At 35.8% G+C, this 18251-nt stretch overlaps 1 protein-coding gene across 1 annotated transcript; it reads right to left on the bottom strand.

Moving 5' to 3' along the window:
• Nucleotides 1-418: 418 nt before the first annotated feature.
• NME8 (NME/NM23 family member 8) lies at nucleotides 419-17961 on the bottom strand (the record flags this gene model as incomplete). The annotated part of the gene is made up of 15 exons (XM_082307034.1): nucleotides 419-641; nucleotides 1234-1378; nucleotides 2419-2570; nucleotides 3519-3626; nucleotides 4341-4485; nucleotides 5594-5772; nucleotides 7131-7282; nucleotides 9781-9873; nucleotides 11530-11609; nucleotides 13476-13536; nucleotides 14514-14630; nucleotides 15674-15745; nucleotides 16775-16881; nucleotides 17778-17835; nucleotides 17929-17961. 15 exons carry the CDS (start codon nucleotides 17959-17961, stop codon nucleotides 419-421), a joined length of 1725 nt encoding a protein of 574 aa, XP_082163160.1.
• Between the last annotated feature and the right edge of the window lie 290 nt (nucleotides 17962-18251).

Genomic DNA, 18251 nt, shown 5'->3' with positions numbered 1-18251 from the left:
CAGCACTTCACCTCTGTAGGCTGCCTGAACTGGAGGACTCCATCCACATCACAGTGGACATGTCATTAACAGTGTTTTAATGACCTTCCTCGACCCTGTTTTTTTAAGGTAGTTATGTACAAAACACCTTAGACTCCTGGAACTATTGGAAAGGCATAAATCTGTTAAAATGATGAAAGAAAAACTATCTACTAAGCATACATAAAGAAATCATTACTAACGTCAAACTTCTAGCAGGTACTACTTGTTACATTGATATGCTTTGCAATATGGCAAAGCTGATAAACTGGCTGATAAAAAAATAGATGGAGTATGAAGGAAAATATGTGTGTATATATAGTCTTAAATATAGGTGGTTGGGTGGACAAATGCATCTAATGACATGAATATAAATTTTCAGAAATTGTATCTTAATTGTTCAGTCTATATCAATCTCTCCAAATACACATTCAATGCTTTTCAGTGCATGTTCTCTATTAGATGATCCATGAACAGCATTAGACAAAATATCTTGTGCAAACTGAGCTCGAATTGATTCAGGAGAGGTCTCTTTTGCCACTTCTGGATCAGTTGGACCTATAAGTTGCCTCCACTCTTCCACAGCATTTTCCTTTGTTAAGATCATTATCACCGATGGGCCCCTGTAAAATCAATACACGAAGCTCTTACACTATTCTGAGATGCAGACTTAGCTTTGACTTCAGAGGTACCATGAAGGGTTATGGTGAGCATCACGCTACCTGAATTTTGTTAAATTGTTTAAATTTTTAAATTTGTTTCTGAGTGTTTTGTTTAAGACAATGTCCTGTATTTGAAAGCCAAAAAGATTATGCTGATCAGCTATTTGGATTTGGACGTTTTGTCCTAGAAAGATGCTCACCCAAAAATTTCTGAAGCAAGGCAATACATACTGTTTTATCAACAGCTATACAAACAATATTATGAGGAAGATATTTGTCCTACATGGGAGGAACAAGAATTCCACCAGAAATTAGTTCTTTTTTTTGAGAAAAAAATCCAAAGTAATAGTCACTATTCATAAGTTTGGAAAGAATTTTAAATCTTCCTTTCAAAGGCAGAACATTCCATGCTACAAGCCATTAAACTTGCCAGAAAGAGTGACAGAGTGTAAAATCCTTAGCCCACTTTGGGTGTAGCATGTTTTGTTGGCACTGTAAATTCAAAGTTTGATGTATACTTACATATCTCAGTATTGTATAATGAGACACTTACTCAGTCATACAAGTCACTAACTCTTCAAAAAAGGGTTTTCCTTTGTGATCCTTGTAAAACTGTGTAGCCATTTCACGAGTTAAAGCTTCTTCTTTAATCTTTGAGATGGTAAATCCAGCATCTTTAACTTTTTGCATAATGTCACCTACGAGAATAACAAGAAAACTCATTCTTGATTTAAATAGTTTGGATGCAAAAAACACCCAAACTTTAAAAGTTTCAGAAAATACTTCAGAAAATAAAATGCTTTTTAAAAAAAAATCACCTGTACCTATTAAAATTCTACTTACAGTATCAAACAATCATGGACAATACGACAAACACTTCAACAGTCCTCTAAAATACACAGAAACCATTGTCATTGCACTAATCCATCTCTATGCAGGTGACAAACCCAGACTGTTACAAACTATACCAGTAGCATTCACTGCTGTTTCTCACATTGGATAGAATGTGGACTGTCGTTGCAATGCTATATCACACACCAGCTGGCCTGCTAAAATCAGTCTGGATGGTTACAAGAGAGGAAGAAAGACTCACAAAAGACAATGATGAATTAACATTAGAAAGTTTAGATGCAAAAAACCACCCAAACATTAGAAAGACTACTGAAATTTGTTAGGACAGAAAAGAAGAATGTCAAGAAGAGGCTCTGGATAGAGGGTTTAAAAAAAGTGGCAGCAAAAATCTTTAAGGTAAGATTCCAGATTGTACATGGTATACTTCGACCTTTCATCCTCATTCCCTTTGTCTAATAGTGACTTAAATTAAGGATGGGAACACATCCGATTGAGCAACAACCCCTTTTCAGTCAGTGGAGATACCTGTTTGAAATAAGTAACATGACTTTGGGAAGCCTCCCTCTCCTTTGACTTAGAAAGATGCTGAATGGCGAGTTTGCGCAAGTGCCTGGCTTTTAAACCGTTTAACTTAGCTAAGAACTCTCTCACTTAATTCACCACTATTCTTGTGAAGAAAGAGCTATATGCAGCTTAAACAAAGGAAATGTGACATTTGAGACCTCAATATGAATTATGCAAGCCCTCTAAAAGCATTTCTCTGCATGGAAAAAGCATTTCAGAGAATAAAAAGAGTGCATCTGACATGACTTACTGCAGTGTACATTGCTAATATTTTGTAGAAATTGCATCTGTAGACATAGTCCATACTTTCTAGATCATTTACCTTTATGGTGCTTAGCAGCAGCAGGTTTGATTAATGCCAGTGTGTGCTCCTGAGGGAAGAAGAACTGTAATTCCTTCTGAGCGTCATTGGGTGTAGAACTACCATGCAGCTGACCAATAGGTATGTTGTTGACTGCATACTTTGCACGTAAACTAAAAGTCATTAAAGGAGTAAGTTACTTAAAGGAATAGCCATTTTGAGCTTCAACTACGACTAGCCTTATCCCAGTGAATATAAATTAATGTTGATCTGGTGACTTAACTGCTTGATGATCTCTCTGTAGGAGTAAGAAGTCTTCATAGTCTACAGAAAGAACAATCAGCTTTTTAATTAACCACCTGCAATATGAACACCTTCCCTCCTAACTGTCATCTTGTTATATTTCCAAAATAATAACAGTTCTTGCTTAATGAAACACAATAGGTAAGATGATACCACAGCAGTTTCTTAGAACAATAAAATAAGCAAGTAAAACTAAGATGCTCGTTTATAAAATGTGTAGAAGAAACTTAGTCACAAATAACATACGCTACTGATGGAAAGTTTTAATTAAGCTAAGAAAATAAGCATTTATTCTAAAAAATAATGGTGCTACTTCAAGCAAAAAGATCAATAAGCATGACATATTACCAATATTTTTTGCATGTAGAAAATTAATAGCAATACTTCCATAGACCACAAAGCCTAAAAATTGTCATCCATGGTCACAAAGATTCAACTTAATAGCCAAGTAACCTGTTCATATTACGATCAGAGCAGAATTATAAAAAGATTATTACAGATGAATTCTTCCTGTGGTATGTGCTTCTAGCAGTCAAGGATTTTTCTCTGACCCAAGAGATCTTCTTTTGTTTCAATACTTTTTTTTTAAACTCAGCTTTTCATTATGTTTAGTATACATTATTTCTCAAAAAATACTATAGTCACTACATGTAATACAACACTTCTTCCAAGAAAAGCTTTACAAACTGCCGAAATATATATTAGTTTCCAGATGATGGCACTATAGTTACACCAGTTGAAATGTGGTATTCATTGAGATGAGCAATGCAAAAGTAAATTGGAAGCTGTGAACGGTAGTTTACTATTGTAAGTATTACCTGTTCGGATTTTCCTTCTTTGCCTCTTCAACAGTCTTCGGGCCTAATAAATCTCTCCAGTGTGCTACAGCATTTTCTCGTGTTAGAGCAAGTACAAGAGTTGGACCACTGTAAAATGGGAAAACTGGCATTAAAACCATCAAATATTAAACTCTCTGTAATTCGTAAAAAGAATTTGATTATGTATAGTCCAGGCCAGGAAAATGAGTGCTAGTATTGGAGGATTTAAAAACCCATCTCCATTTAAACAGCTACGGTCTTATAAAACTTTATGGGACTTAAATGCAATTTAAATTTCAAAGTTACTGACTGCTAACACGACAGCAAGAGTGTTGTAGAATTGAGCTATGTCTCTATTATTAGATATAAAAATGCTGAACAGCTCCTAAGTTTTTGTATTTGTCCCAGCCATGTCCCAACTTCATATGAAGGCAATATCTAAACACGATTTATTTTTCCTCCCCAAGGAATCCAGCACAAAACCTGGATGAAGATTTCAGAACTCTCCTACAGGCAACCTAAATGCAGCCTTCCAGAGCAGAGCTCAACTGTTTTCACCCAAATCAATGGAACTGGCCACTGACTTCAACATCCTGCATACAGAGATATGGAGTAGCTAGTAGTTTTTAAAAACCTGATTTATTTATCTACTATACCTGGTAATTATCTCATTATCTGTAGTTGTCTGGTCCTGGTTTTGAGTTTTACTAAACTCTCAGATACATGGGTATCTTGTAGCCATGTATTATTCAGGATAATTATTCATCGTGAAAATTTCAGTCTTAGTTATAGATCACCATACTCTTTTTTCATTCAACGTACCTGGTCATTTGCTCTAGAAGGATTGGGAAGTAGTCTTGATTTTCATGCTCTTTGTAAAATTCACGTGTCTGTTCTTCAGAGAGGATTATTTCTTTCTGCATTGCTATTTGGAAGCCATCATCCTTTATTCTTTGCATGATAGAATCTGTTTAAAATATTGAAATAATGCTAAATTGCCATCCATTCATTAATTTGCACACTTGCGAAGAAATGACGTGGACTTTCCAGTCATAATGTTAAATTTTTACAGGTGAATTAATTTCTTAACTGGAGAACAGAAAACTAACTTAAAGCAACTGCTAGAGGGCTTCAGTAGTGGCCTGGACACTCAGAAAGCTGATGCTCACTTTCTTAAGGCTTTCTCTCACTTCAGAAACCTCAGTAGGAATTCCTGACTGAGAAATATGATATATGTTACTATCACCAAAAGAAGGTCTAAGGATTCTGAATAGGTGAATATTCATTTGACTAAGTCTTACAAGACCACATGCATAAGTAAGCAGCATTTGGTACAAGTCAAAATGACTCTATAACTACCCATACATGGACTGCAAAACTGCTGCTCTAAGCAACATACTAGATAACAATCAAGAAAATTAATACACAAGGAGAGGTCAAAATTGTAGTCTTTCAGATCTCTGTGTATAGGTTATTTCCAGTACAGAGGTTCTCAAGTCAAAAATAAAAGTGCGACCTAGAATCTAGGAAAAAAAATAAAAATATATGCCTGAGAAGAAAAGTAAACTTGTTTGGATGGAGATTCATGCTAATGGGGTAGATTTTCTGATTTAATCTGTAAAAACGTTGTCTGTATAGACCTGCCTTTGTGCAGCACTGCCTTGTGCAGCATAAGGCATCCTGGGTCAGATCTTTTTCACCTTGCCATTGATCTACCATTGACCTGTCATTCAAGGATAGTATCAGGTACTTTATTACAGCAGAAAGTATGATCCCCTACACTATACTTTGAAACTGCTAGCTTATCTGAGAGGTCCTGTAGAAACATTCCATCCAAATACACAATCTAAAGACATTATTGAAAAATCAAGCAAAGGAACAAAATAGCGTTGAAATTTACATTCTCAATGTATCAAAAACATCAACCATGTAACTCTTTTTCTGACAAAGATTACTGTCAGCTTAATGCTGGGGAGACAATATAGCATAAGAACATTTCATTAATAGAGTTAGAATTTTTATAATATGAGACTTTTTCTAGACACTAGATGGAAGATGTAGTTATTAACACTTACGCCGTCTTTCCTTTAAGAGAGAAGGTCTAATTAAGGCCAAAGTCTTTTCAACTTTTTGGTCTGTGTTCTTTTTATCAAAATTTGGGAAAAAGAAGGCAAGTTGCCTGCTGGCATCTTCTATACTGTCTTCGACATCACATATATTTAATATACTCTCAGTTTCCATGGTTCCTTCCAAACTAACGAGACACAAAGTAATACAATATTTAAGTTACTGCATGCATTGTGTTAATAGTTGACTTCTTGAAAATGTACTTTCTTAAAGTTTAGTGAAACATAAGAATAAAATGCCAAACTAAGTTTTTATTAAATTCAGATTAATGACTGAAATATTGGTTCTGAGAAGAGAATTATTAATCTTCTCAAAAAGTGCCCTGTCATGTGATTATGAATGAGAAGTCTCAGCCATGCAGCTTTTCTAATTCCCCTCTAACTTATTCAAAAGAGTCTCTCTGTTTCATTAGATAAAATTACCACTGACAAGTGTACAGCATATAATGAATGATCAATAAAAGGATTGTGCTTAATTCATGTATAGCATGAAAAAAAAAAACCAAACAAAACTGATAGAACTACAGAATTGTCTTTAACAGAGATACTGCTCATTGTTACTTGCCTATATTTCTAAGGTTTATTTAGCTATGTAACTACAGTCACTCTTGCCCACTTACAGAAAATGCAGTATTCCCCAGTTGTACTAAATTAATGCAGAAAGGGATGCAGCAGGCATCAACAAAAATATCAATGATTATGACAAGTTCTTTTTTGGAACAAAGTATTTAAATTCATGTTGCTTTAAGTAAATCTCATGTCTAAATATAAAACTGGATCCAATATTTGAATTTTTGTGAACACTCTATTGTCTGATGCTGTGTATACAACTATCATCCTCTTTAAAATTCTCTACAAATATTTGGCATAGGAGAACAGACATTTCAAGATACCATGGTTGCGAACAGCTAATCCTTACAATGCTTTTATGCGTCTTGGAGTGGGAGGGGAACAAAATCCAAAACCCTCCCACTTGTTTGCTGGCTTTTACAGAGTGGTCCCAGGCAGCACAGCATGTTTCAGGTGTCCCCTAGTCTCCTGTGGGCCACATCTACAGCTTTCCAGCATACATAAGAGTAAACATGGGCAAGAGTGCATCCCTCAATGGGCAATGCTGGTGGTCACTTTGTCTGGGTGAACTAGTATGAAGTGGAATTGCACGGAGTACATCAGCTTTGACGTATAGCACTGTTCCCATCGGTCTGACAACCTATTCAAGGCTAGTTGAGAAATGGCAAGGGATCAGTGCTCTTTGTTTGTTGTCTTTACCTAGGAAGCAAGTAGTTTCTGTTCCCACAGGAACTATGATTGCATCTCTAGTGATGGTCTTGTGAAAGATCAGGTGAAGAACTCTGCCTGTTCCCTGGACCCTGTGCACATGGGCATGTAAGCATCTGCAAGAATGTGGTGTGTTTATGTGATTTGTGTTTATGGTGTGCTCTGAATACTGTAACTGAATCATATGCACATTTTTACTGTTAGTTACCTGTCTGGCTTCTCAGGCTCATCAGGCACACCCTCACTCGATTCCTGTAGTTCTTTCCAGTGAGGAATAGCATCAGTTGCTTCTTTTTTAGTGATTACCAAAACGTGGCATGGTCCACTCATCATGAATCGAACAAAATCATCAAAATCAGGCTAAAAAACATAATTTTTACTCTATGAATTGCAGGAACTCTGAGTTTATAATCAGAAATGAGATGACCATCCTTTCCAAAGTAACTCATAATTCCTGTTCTAAAATGGCAATCACATATATTACTCAAAACCCTGTCAAATTGTTTGGGAAGTTTTTTGATCAGTCATTTGAGACAACACTACTATAAAATGTCTAAAACACAATTAATTGAGGTAAATGAAGTAATAAAATTACATTAAGCTTGGGCCACATGTTCTTGCAGGTTAAAATGCAAATGACAAGAGTGAAGAAAATGATCTAGAAACTCGATGTGACCAAATGCTATGCTTGCTGTAGCACATATAGTGTGAAATAACAAACTGCAATACAGTTCCAGGCATAATTTTTGAAACTTAAAATCATGTAGCTGGCTGCAAATATAGAATACTGAGGTATTTGCAAGACATTTGTTGGCTTTTACTTCATTCTCTTTGCTATGTTCTTTTCACTCCTTCAGTTTCAACCTTCATTCCTATAAATGTACATTTTCATTAGAAAATAACTTTTGAAGCTGTTGTGAGTTTTTAATCTTTTTTTCCTTGTATGTCACCTTCTTCTTCAATATTGTGAATTTCCTCAAATATTTTCCCTCCTCTTAAATATTTGACTAAAGGTTTTCTTTACCAGTCACCCTCATCTGATTGTGCATGATACCTTTTTCCTTTAATAATATGAGGATGAAATATTCACGTGCGCTTTCAATTCATTACTTTTCTCTTTCAATTATCTTCACATCTATGCATACACTTAACCCATTTCACAAGATGAACAAACTCAAAAGAGAATCGATACAAGTATAAAAACATTTAGTACAATGCATAAAGGGAGAATCTATACTGTTGTGGCTTCAAAAGTACACTTGCTCACATTAAAAGAAATAGATGTGTCTATTAGAGTTGGCTCTCCTGGCTCACCCAGCTTTATCGTTAAAAAGAAACAATTTCTCCTTCCAGTTATATCTGAAGGTCGTAATAGACCTTCAGACCTTGAGTCTCCATTCTGTTATAACAGGCAGCCTACTCTTCAGCAAGCTTTCAGAGTATTAAATCAGGAATAATTTTGCCCACTGAGCACAAAGGAATCTATATCCCATATTGTCACTTTAACATAATTATTTTTCAGCTTAGAACCACACTTAAAGAATGGCAAATAATTGGCTTCTCGATATGCATAGCAGCCTCTGAACCTCTTCTGATAGTTCATAGTAGTTTTGTTATTCTCCCTGTCCTAACGTTGGCTAGGATCTGCTGTGGGGTAGTAGTGCTGCCATATATCAAACACTGCATGCTTTTTCCCTGTCTTTGTTCCTCCCTCGTCTCCCTCTACACCTAATTAATCTCAAATTTGGCTGCTGTTCCCATGAAGATAGCTTATTTTTACCTTTATTTCAAAACTGTCTCTGTCTAAACTAGAATCCCAGCTTTGCCAAAACCAAGCTCTTCACAATTCCTTACAAGGCCTCCCTGTTACTTTCTTTCTAAACAATAGTGCAGCCATCTGGTGATTACTATCAGATTTCCTTTTTCCCTCCGGCTTCAGTAGGAACCATCTTGTCTCACTCTCATTCATTTGGAATGCCACAGGAACACTTTCCCAGCTTCTTCTTTTGATTATGCCAACCCTTTCATTGATCCCTTCTATTGGTCCCTCTAACAATATCAACCGAACTAGTTGTCTGCATATAATTCCAGCCTCTGTTTTATCTTATGCAGATCTTAAATAGCAGAAGGCATAAATATTTGATAAGCAGCTTCATTTTTGTGATTCAGATCCTTCTGCAGAGTTAACTTTATCTATCATACTGCCAAAGAACTTGACAATATTCAGGTGCTAGTTTGCTAGACCGCTGCCATTTAATGGTGACCAGCATAAGTACATTGTTTTCTTGAACTTTCTGTCTGCCCTTAGCTATTTGTTGTCCACTAATACAGGATAGGGCCAGAAAAATAAACTTTAATGGAGGTGCTTTCTCTTTCTGCCTGTGCGTATGCTTATTCCCAGTGCTACCCCATGATAAAAGCTGTAAAGAAGAATAAACATAATATATACTATCACTTATTTTCTGGCTGGAAGAGCATGTGTCAAATAGATACGTACTGTCATATAGATGACGCGGGATTTTAGTTTTGTGCTACATTTCAGCACCTAACAGCCTATGTTTAGGGCCCTGACTAAGGGTCATACACATTCTGATAACAGAAAGAACTACAAAATCTTTTGACATTTAATTGGAGTTCAATTTAATTTAGTTGAAATGTCAGAGTGCCAGCAAGCCATATTTGTAGGAATCGGTAAGAAAAAAAGAGAGAGAATATCTCCTTTTTTCTATGTACTAAATCTACATTAATTCAGCTCTTCAACATACTAAAAATTTACAAGACAGAGATTTGCGAGCACATGTAGCTACAACGATATGTTTTACCACTTCCTTTTGTTTAGGTTTTCAGTTTGTTTTTACCTGTTCTTTATTCCGGGCATAGAATACTCTGATTTGCTCTTCAGTTAGCATTTTCTCCTCTGCTGCTTCAATGCCAAATCCTGCATCTCTAATCTGCAATTATTCAGTTATTACTCAGTGGCATTTGAAAATGAATATATACAAATTCATATGTTATTGTAAAACTAAAGATTGATTGATTTTGGAAGCTATCTTAAGTTTAAAATTCTACAAAATATTCCACATATAACTGCTATGTTTACATAAACTAAAGTTCCAGCTTTTCAAAACACTTCACTAAATTCAGGATTACAATGTCCACTAAATTAATGTTTGTGAAAAATATAGTTCAGTTCAATCTATGTATTCATTCAGTACTTAATAATCCCTTTTATTTAACATTGAATAAACTCATTTTAACCATTGTGAGTGATTAACATGCAACCACCTCTAAAAATATTATTATAAATGATATTATAATCATAGTAGTGATATAAATGTGTACTTGTCAACAATTGTTGTATTTGGCTAAACCACTTGGCTTTAGAAAGAGCAAATAAACAAAAATAAAATCTATTTTATGATTATCTGTTTTAAGTTACATTACTGCACTAAATGCAAGTATGTGTAAGAGATGCACACTTACGTGACCTATATCAAAATTCATAGTCCACTGGTATGAAGTTTATACCATATACCGATATTTAAACAACAAAGGCACTACCCAGCCCCAATACTGATCATATGCCAATATTAATCTGCTTACCAGCACTCTGCTCTTTAAAAGCCCCTGTGAGGCTGCTGAGTGTTTCCAGACTGCCTTGACAAGGCTCAGTGTGGAAACAGTATGGGTACACACCTCATAAGGCAGTGCAAAGGCAGAGCCAACTAGCAGCTGCTCAGCTCCAGCTAAATTGCTTTCAAGCACTGCCTGCTTTTTTTGCCTGTACTGAGCTTCCTTCTTTTCTAGCCAAGGTAGAGTAATTGCAGAAACAACCTATACAACACTCTGATTTTCTTTCCTTCAGAGGTCACTGGGCCTGTCATAGCACTTTTTAAAATTAGCGTGGTTTTAGCTTGATATATAGTGTTATGAGGCATTTTTTGTAACAGAAACAGTGAGAAGTTCCTGTAATTGAAATGAGCATTACTATAGTATCATATTCTGGAAGGCAAAAGAATTTTTATTTCACTGTGTGACGGCTTAAAGAAATACTGAATCCCTGGATGCACCCTTGCGTACTTTCTGGAATCACATTCTTCACTGCAGGAACAAATACCACACTACTGACAAATATTAGCCTACAATTACTAGTACGCATGAATTAGCCTCACCATCTACACACATATATTGTCATATGTGCCTGCGCACACACTCTCTTCCATAAAGAACTGGTTACTTGATTTATGTGTGCCTACAACTCTTTAAGATGCCGTGCCAAGAGCTAACTTCACTGCCACAATTTCTAGTTCTTGTTTCTATTGCAATATAAGGAAAAAACTCTTCTGTTTGTATATTTCACGTCACTGATCAACACAGTATGAATCAATGTCATACCTCACCTAGTGACATCGAATATTAAAACAATAGTGTTAATCTGAATACCATATTATTTCAGGTCTAAATTATCTTGCTTTTATCATCCTTATCAGAGAAGCATTAACCGGTCTTGTTCTAAAATCTAGGAAAAAATTAGGATCTACTTAATCTTACATCTTGCCACTATGCCCATGCTAAATACGATGAATGAATCTTCAAATTTTGTCTACCTTTTGTTTAATTTCCTCCACGCGTCCCTCTAAGACATCATCAGGTTTTATAATTCCCACAGAATATCTGACAACTTCTTCTGGGAAAGGGGAAAAAAACATGTGTCAATGAATACAATTATCAAAATAAACACACAACTGAATTTTCCATTACTTACAAGCTGGTTTCTCTAAATAATTCTCCATTTTAATATTGAGATGGCCAAACAGTGGTTCCAAAAAACAAGTGACTCCAATACTTAAAGCATGTCTTGGAGTGCGGGACTGTCCTTGGCCAATCCTGGAATTCACATTCCTGATGAACCACTGGTGTTTTGGGTCATATGGTGGAGAAATGGTTCACATGCAGCTAGGTGTGGTGGAAAAACTACTATTTAAGATGGGTGCTTTATCTAGGGAGCTCTGTATGTACAAGACTAGAAATGTGAAAGGGATTAATATTACTAAGGAAAATTCAGTAAGTGAAAATCTGTATGAATATTGGAGATTTCCAGTAAAATATGCATTTCTTGTCACAGTAGATGCTTGTTTCCTTAGCATTGTGGATGCTGAAGTCATTTGCAATAAACAACTGTTGAAGTAATATATGCTTGCTAACAGAATCTAATGTTTAAAACAAGAGCTGTTCCTGGCTGTAGACATACAGTTACAACATCCATAGCTTACAGATCCTTGCAAAATGACAGAAAGGGGTTAGAAGAGAATATAAACTACATCTCTCTTTGCAGAATCTGAGGTTTACAGTCAAGCATTAGCATGTAATTCAATCGGATCCCAAACAGTGTAGAAGAACTTGATAGCTTTAATGGAAACACCAGACTACTACTTTTTTCCAGTACTAGAAAACACTCATAGGCACCTGCATGCAGTAAGGAAAATATTACCAAAAAAGTGTTAGTGTATTATGGCTTCTGAGAGATCCTCTAACCTGAAGCTGAACCCAAGCTGAAAACTCTCTTCCCTGATTTTGTCACACATTTAGGTTCTGTGGATTAGTGGAAAGTCTGTATATAATTGCTAAATGACTTATAATACTGTACTACTAGGTCTCAGAGGGTTTAAAGCTGAGGTCAGGAATATGTCACTTGAACCATACAATAAAGAAGACATGAAGAGGAAGGAGAATGGACACAACTTTATCTGTGATACTGATCAAATGCCTTATCACAGGAAAAAAAAAGCCAAGATAAAGAAGAAGAGAGAGGATGGAGGACTTTATTCCATCTGAACATTGCCGAATGGTGTTCTGTGCGTATACAAAGCAGTAGGAAGCTTCAATAGCCACAGGTAACAATAAGAATAGAAAAGATGTAGGTCCCAGCTCATGACAAGCCTGAAATAAATCATAGGCACAAGAGTCATAAGCAGGATGGTGCATATTTTTCAATCTTTTTGGAACCTTATCCTGCTATTGTGGATTTTTGATCTTATCTAAGTCTGTTCTTTAGTGCTTAAATCTAGTCTGGTGAAAGAGTTAATTAAAAATAATCTGAAATACAAAGCATGCCATTCCTTCAGAGATTAACTCTTCCAAACTTCACAGGTTGCCCCTATCTTGGTGTTTCTGTAGAACATCCAAGGGTTAACAAGTACCATCCCAACAAAAGTATATAGCTCACACAGGGACTGTGTAGAAGTGACTTTCAGGCACTAGTTTTACACAGGAATATTCCTGGCATGTAGCACTGCTGCTATGTGCCAGGGACCTGAATTCTGAAGGTTCCCAAAGCAGGGGTGAAAACACTAATGATGACAGTCCAATATCTTAATTCCTTACAGAAGAAAGATTCCTCTCAGTTTGATATCCTCAGTCATAACCTCTCATGTTATTAACTCAAAGAAAGGTCTTTGGTGCTGGACATACACAATTCTTAATCAAATAACTAAAAAGATGTTCGTTCATTTTCTTTCTGTCAACATTTCTAAAATAAATCAAATATATTTACCCTCATTCTCCTCAACAGTCTCTTCTGATGATTTCTCTTCTAGGAAAACAAGTTCGTCTACCTAAGGTAATTGTAAAGACAGTACAAGTACATCACCAGTATGAAGCTAAAGTCACCAAACACAGCTGTGAGATCTTTACAACACTTATATCTTAATATAATAACATATTTGCTACCCAGGAAAGCAAGCAATTCTAGGAAAGACCTTGGGCTGGCCTAGTTTTCCTTAACTGAGCTACAGTTTGTTAAAATTTTCCTTTTATTGTGAGCAGAGTTCTTTCATCTCCATTTTCACTCAAAACAAGCATTGAGACATAACTATTTCCCATGTCTTTCGTTTTTTCGTATGATACATTCTTACTAAGTTATATATGAAAAATACTCAGTCCTGAAAGAAAAAAGATAACTAAAACCTTCATGTGCTAGTGACATAGAATCATAGAATCGTTAAGGTTGGAAAAGACCCTTAAGATCATCGAGTCCAACCATTAACCTATCACTGCCAAGTCCACCATTAAACCATGTCCTCAAGCACCAGTCTGGAGAAGAGGAGGCTGAGGGGAGACCTTATTGCTCTCTACAACTACCTGAAAGGAGGTTGTAGCGAGGTGGGGGTCGGTCTCTTCTCCCTAGTAATGAGTGATAGGACGAGAGGAAATGGCCTCAAGCTGCACCAGGGGAAGTTTAGGCTGGATATTAGGAAAAACTTCTTCACCGAACGGGTAGTCAGGCATTGGAACAGGCTGCCCAGGGAAGTGGTTGTGTCTCCATCCCTGGAGGTATTTAAAAGACGACATTTCGTCCATCTCTCCATTTCTTGTATTAATAGGCTAATCTGTAAATTTCTTAGGTTTTTATAAAGTACCCCTTAATGGAAATTTCTAAAAAAAACCCCTCACATATGTCACTATACTGTCAAGAAAAAAATACAAAAAATTAAACATGACATTACAGAAAACACTATCACAGGCATTGAGAGAAACCATGTAAGTGTAATAAAAATACTCATTTATATTTAAGTATCTGTTTTGTGAGTACCTTGGCGCGTTCCTTCTTTCCAGCTGCAATTTCCCTCTCTTCTTGTACTAGCTCTGTTATTTTCTTACTTATAAGAGGACCATTTACACCTCTCACTATTGCAATAATTTTGCCATTCTGTAAAAGAGAAAATAACACTCTTGGTGAGTTTTTGTTGCTTAGTTTACACATTAACTTGAGTTTTGGAACGTGCTCTATCTTGCTATTTTTTCCAGCAACAGGACCACTTCCTATGCCCAGTGAAGTGAATATCAAATCTGCTACTGTCTCTACTAGTTCAGAATGAACCTTTCTTAGTCTTACTTCCTCCTTTCCTTTTCTGCCTCATTTTCTATGTTTATTTCTAGGCTCACCATTAATAGTAAAGTCAGAAGTAAATAGAGATATGGAATTTACTGGCTCTTAATTTCTGTAACATGGAGTTTTCTATCTTTTCATTTGCATTATGTTTCATTGTGTGCTCTACCACACTCAGGAGCACCATAGTGAAGCTGACTACTGGTGATCAAAGATACTGCCAACTTCACTTGGCAGCATTCAGATTCAAACCTGAAAGTGTCCTGAAAGTATCATGGTTCTTGGCCCTTAGTTGCAGGAATTCAAATCCTAGCACCCTCAAGTCGAAAAAACCCACCGGCTCGTAAGTAAGCACTGTTCTACAATGGAGTCCTAGGAGAATAGTCTTTCTGTATCCATGAAGGAGAGATAATAAACATATGATTCATTGTTACAATTGCTCAGGTGTGAAAAATACAGTTTTAGTTGTTTATCTTAAAAAACTTGAAGTGGCAGGAAATGTAAACTCCTTTTCCCTGAGGGAAGATGTGCATGAAATAATCATTTCACTGTAGCCACATGTAGACACTTTACGTGAGGCAACCCTGGAAAACTTATACCGATTTCTCACTAAGTAACTACCAAAACTGTGGCTACCATAAATCTTCTGTGGCTGTATGTGCATCAGCCACAACAAAAATGTGCTTGAGAACCACAGATTTAGGCATGGGAAAGCCTCGAGTAAACAACATCTGATGATATGATTGTACCTACTGTAAAATATAAAGATATGATTTATACAGCTTCACATTTCTTCTTAATCTGCTGAAAAATTAATGCAAAAGTAGGCAGCACATTGAAAGAAACTGATGTGATGTACTTACAACACAGAAAAGAAACACAGGTTCACATTTATTCCTAAATGGTTGCAGAGTTGGAATGCTGTCAGCCTCTGCCTGAAGTCAGATGAAAAAAATTATTTACTCACGTGAATGTGCATATATATGCATATATATATAAATATATATATACAAACCTTTTTGCCTGCAAGAAAACTTCAGTCTTATATACTTTGGTGTTACACACTCAAACTGCAGTCTTAAATACCACTATCAGTCCTTCTGGCACTTGCTGGTGATGAAGAAAGAACTGGTTTGGTAACATGGGATTGGCCTCCCTTCATATTGCAGCAGCTAATCATGGAAAAATATCTTATCCTAATACTGTTTTCCCATGTAGGTCATAATAACATGCATAAATAAGGAAGAAGTCCATGCAGTCTTGACAGAAGAGATTATTCACTGTATTAAGTTCTTTGTGACATGTGGTCAACTTTATGAAAGCACTCGAGATAATCTCTGAACATAACTGCCTACTTTTTGTATATAAACAATACATGTATCTTCTGCAAAAATGTTTTGATCGGGCAATCGAAGGTTTTCAGTAACATGAAAAAGTATGATCTTTGTCAACATCTGGGAGGAACTGAATCTGTGAAACAAATTTATCTACTTTAAATATGATACATACCTCCTATTTTATACTGCTAGTGTAGAGGAGTATTTTTGCTACTATAGTTTTTGTTCTTTTGAAAATGAAATACAAGGGAATATTTGGGAAAAAGGTGTAAGAGCATTTTTCCGGGATGTAAGAATTTTCAATGTGATAATGAGTAATGTACAGGCTTAAAACTAAAAATCATATAGTCCAGCTTTTGAATGTTTCTGAAGTCTCATCAAGGAAAACAAAATTTGTGGGATATCAGCTCCCTTTCTATTAATGTCCCTTCCCTATTTATTACCGTTTCTAATCTACCTCTAAACAAAGTCTTATGGCGAGATGTGCAGAAGAAGAGGCAACCAGGCGAAAATTATGACCACTTGATATAAGGACAGTAAAAGGAAAGCTCTCTATATGCAGACAGATAAAAAGATACATTTAAAATAAAATGGAAATAAAGTCCCATACAGAATTTACATCCTTACCACTGCAAAATGCAACACATCGTCTTCGCTGAACTCAGTCTTCAGTTTTCTGAATAAATTCACCACAGCTTTGCAAGGACCACACCAAGCTTGATACACATCTATTACTAAAATGTAATAGTTTGGAATTACAAACAGCTGACTTGTGGAACTTATAAAATGAGATATATCTATGAATGTATTGGAACAGTACTGGAAAGACATTCATATGCATCTTTCAGTACTCTCCTAGTCAATGAATGCGTCATGAATACATCAATGTATTCAGTGGATGCATCATGGTTTCCTCTTTTATTTCAATTACTTTCGACATCAACAACCTACTTCACAATACTGTTTGAGATGATTAATCCAAACAGCTACATGTCTCTCATTCCTTTTCCTTTTACTTGTTCTTGTTCTTTTTCCACTGTTGCTTTTCATTCTTATCTGAATCTTTATTCTACAGGATTTTTACCTCCATGAGCCCATGCAGATAATTTCTTTCCCATTACTACTCCTCTGTAGATATGATCCCATTACAGATTTATTCCTTCTACCCAAATACATTTCCTAGGAGACACTGTTATTGGACAGAGTGAACTGCAAACACATCATAGAACATGCACTCTCAAGAATGCTGACCGATTAACTGCTAAGTACAACCGTACAGTATTAATTGAGTCTGTACAAGATTTTAGGCAAAAACTTCCACAGAAGTGTCCTACCTCCTACCATACAGAATAACATATTGGACAGGTATTTTCTGAACATTGGTCTATAGCAGTGCATAAAATAATGGATAATATGATGTGTGACAAGTACTTATTTATCAGAGAAAACAGTATATATTCATAAACGCAATATATAAATTTATTAATGTATTAATATAACCTTTCTTTAAAAGATAATATGGCACTTGTCTTCTTGATTCATGACAAGTATCTATTAAAGATGATACGAAATATAAGTATGAAAAACTGTATGTCCTCATGAAAGATTAAACAGAAAACAGTAACAGTACCTACTACACCTTTTGTCAGCAACATTTCATCCCACTGGTTTTGATTGGTTATTATGGCCTGAAATAAAACAAATTGACATTTTAACATCTTAAAAAGGCAGGAAAAAAATCTATTCATCTCTAGAATTGTTAAAGTAATTAGGATTTATACCTGGAGCTGGGTTTCTTTCTTCTTGCCTGCCATTTCCCTGTGATTATAGGAAACATATCAAAATACAAAGCACATGTAACAGTTTTTAAAAAAAAAACATATGACATGCAGAACTGATTTCTATGGTTTTTCAACACAGCACTGCCTTCTGATTCCCTTAAAAATTAACTCAACTGAAGCCCCTACAACAGTGGCGGTTAACACCTCACGTCAGAATTCTGTGGAGCAATATACAACTTATTTGCAAAACCCACATAGCACAGGAAACAGAATAAAATTTAGTTTTTTAATCTGTTAGAGTCTTGTTGCCTGTGCATAAGCAC

Source organism: Platalea leucorodia, assembly GCF_965183815.1.
Source record: "Platalea leucorodia genome assembly, chromosome: 1".
Taxonomy (NCBI): domain Eukaryota; kingdom Metazoa; phylum Chordata; class Aves; order Pelecaniformes; family Threskiornithidae; genus Platalea; species Platalea leucorodia.
This window is presented reverse-complemented; position numbering and strand designations above follow the sequence as displayed.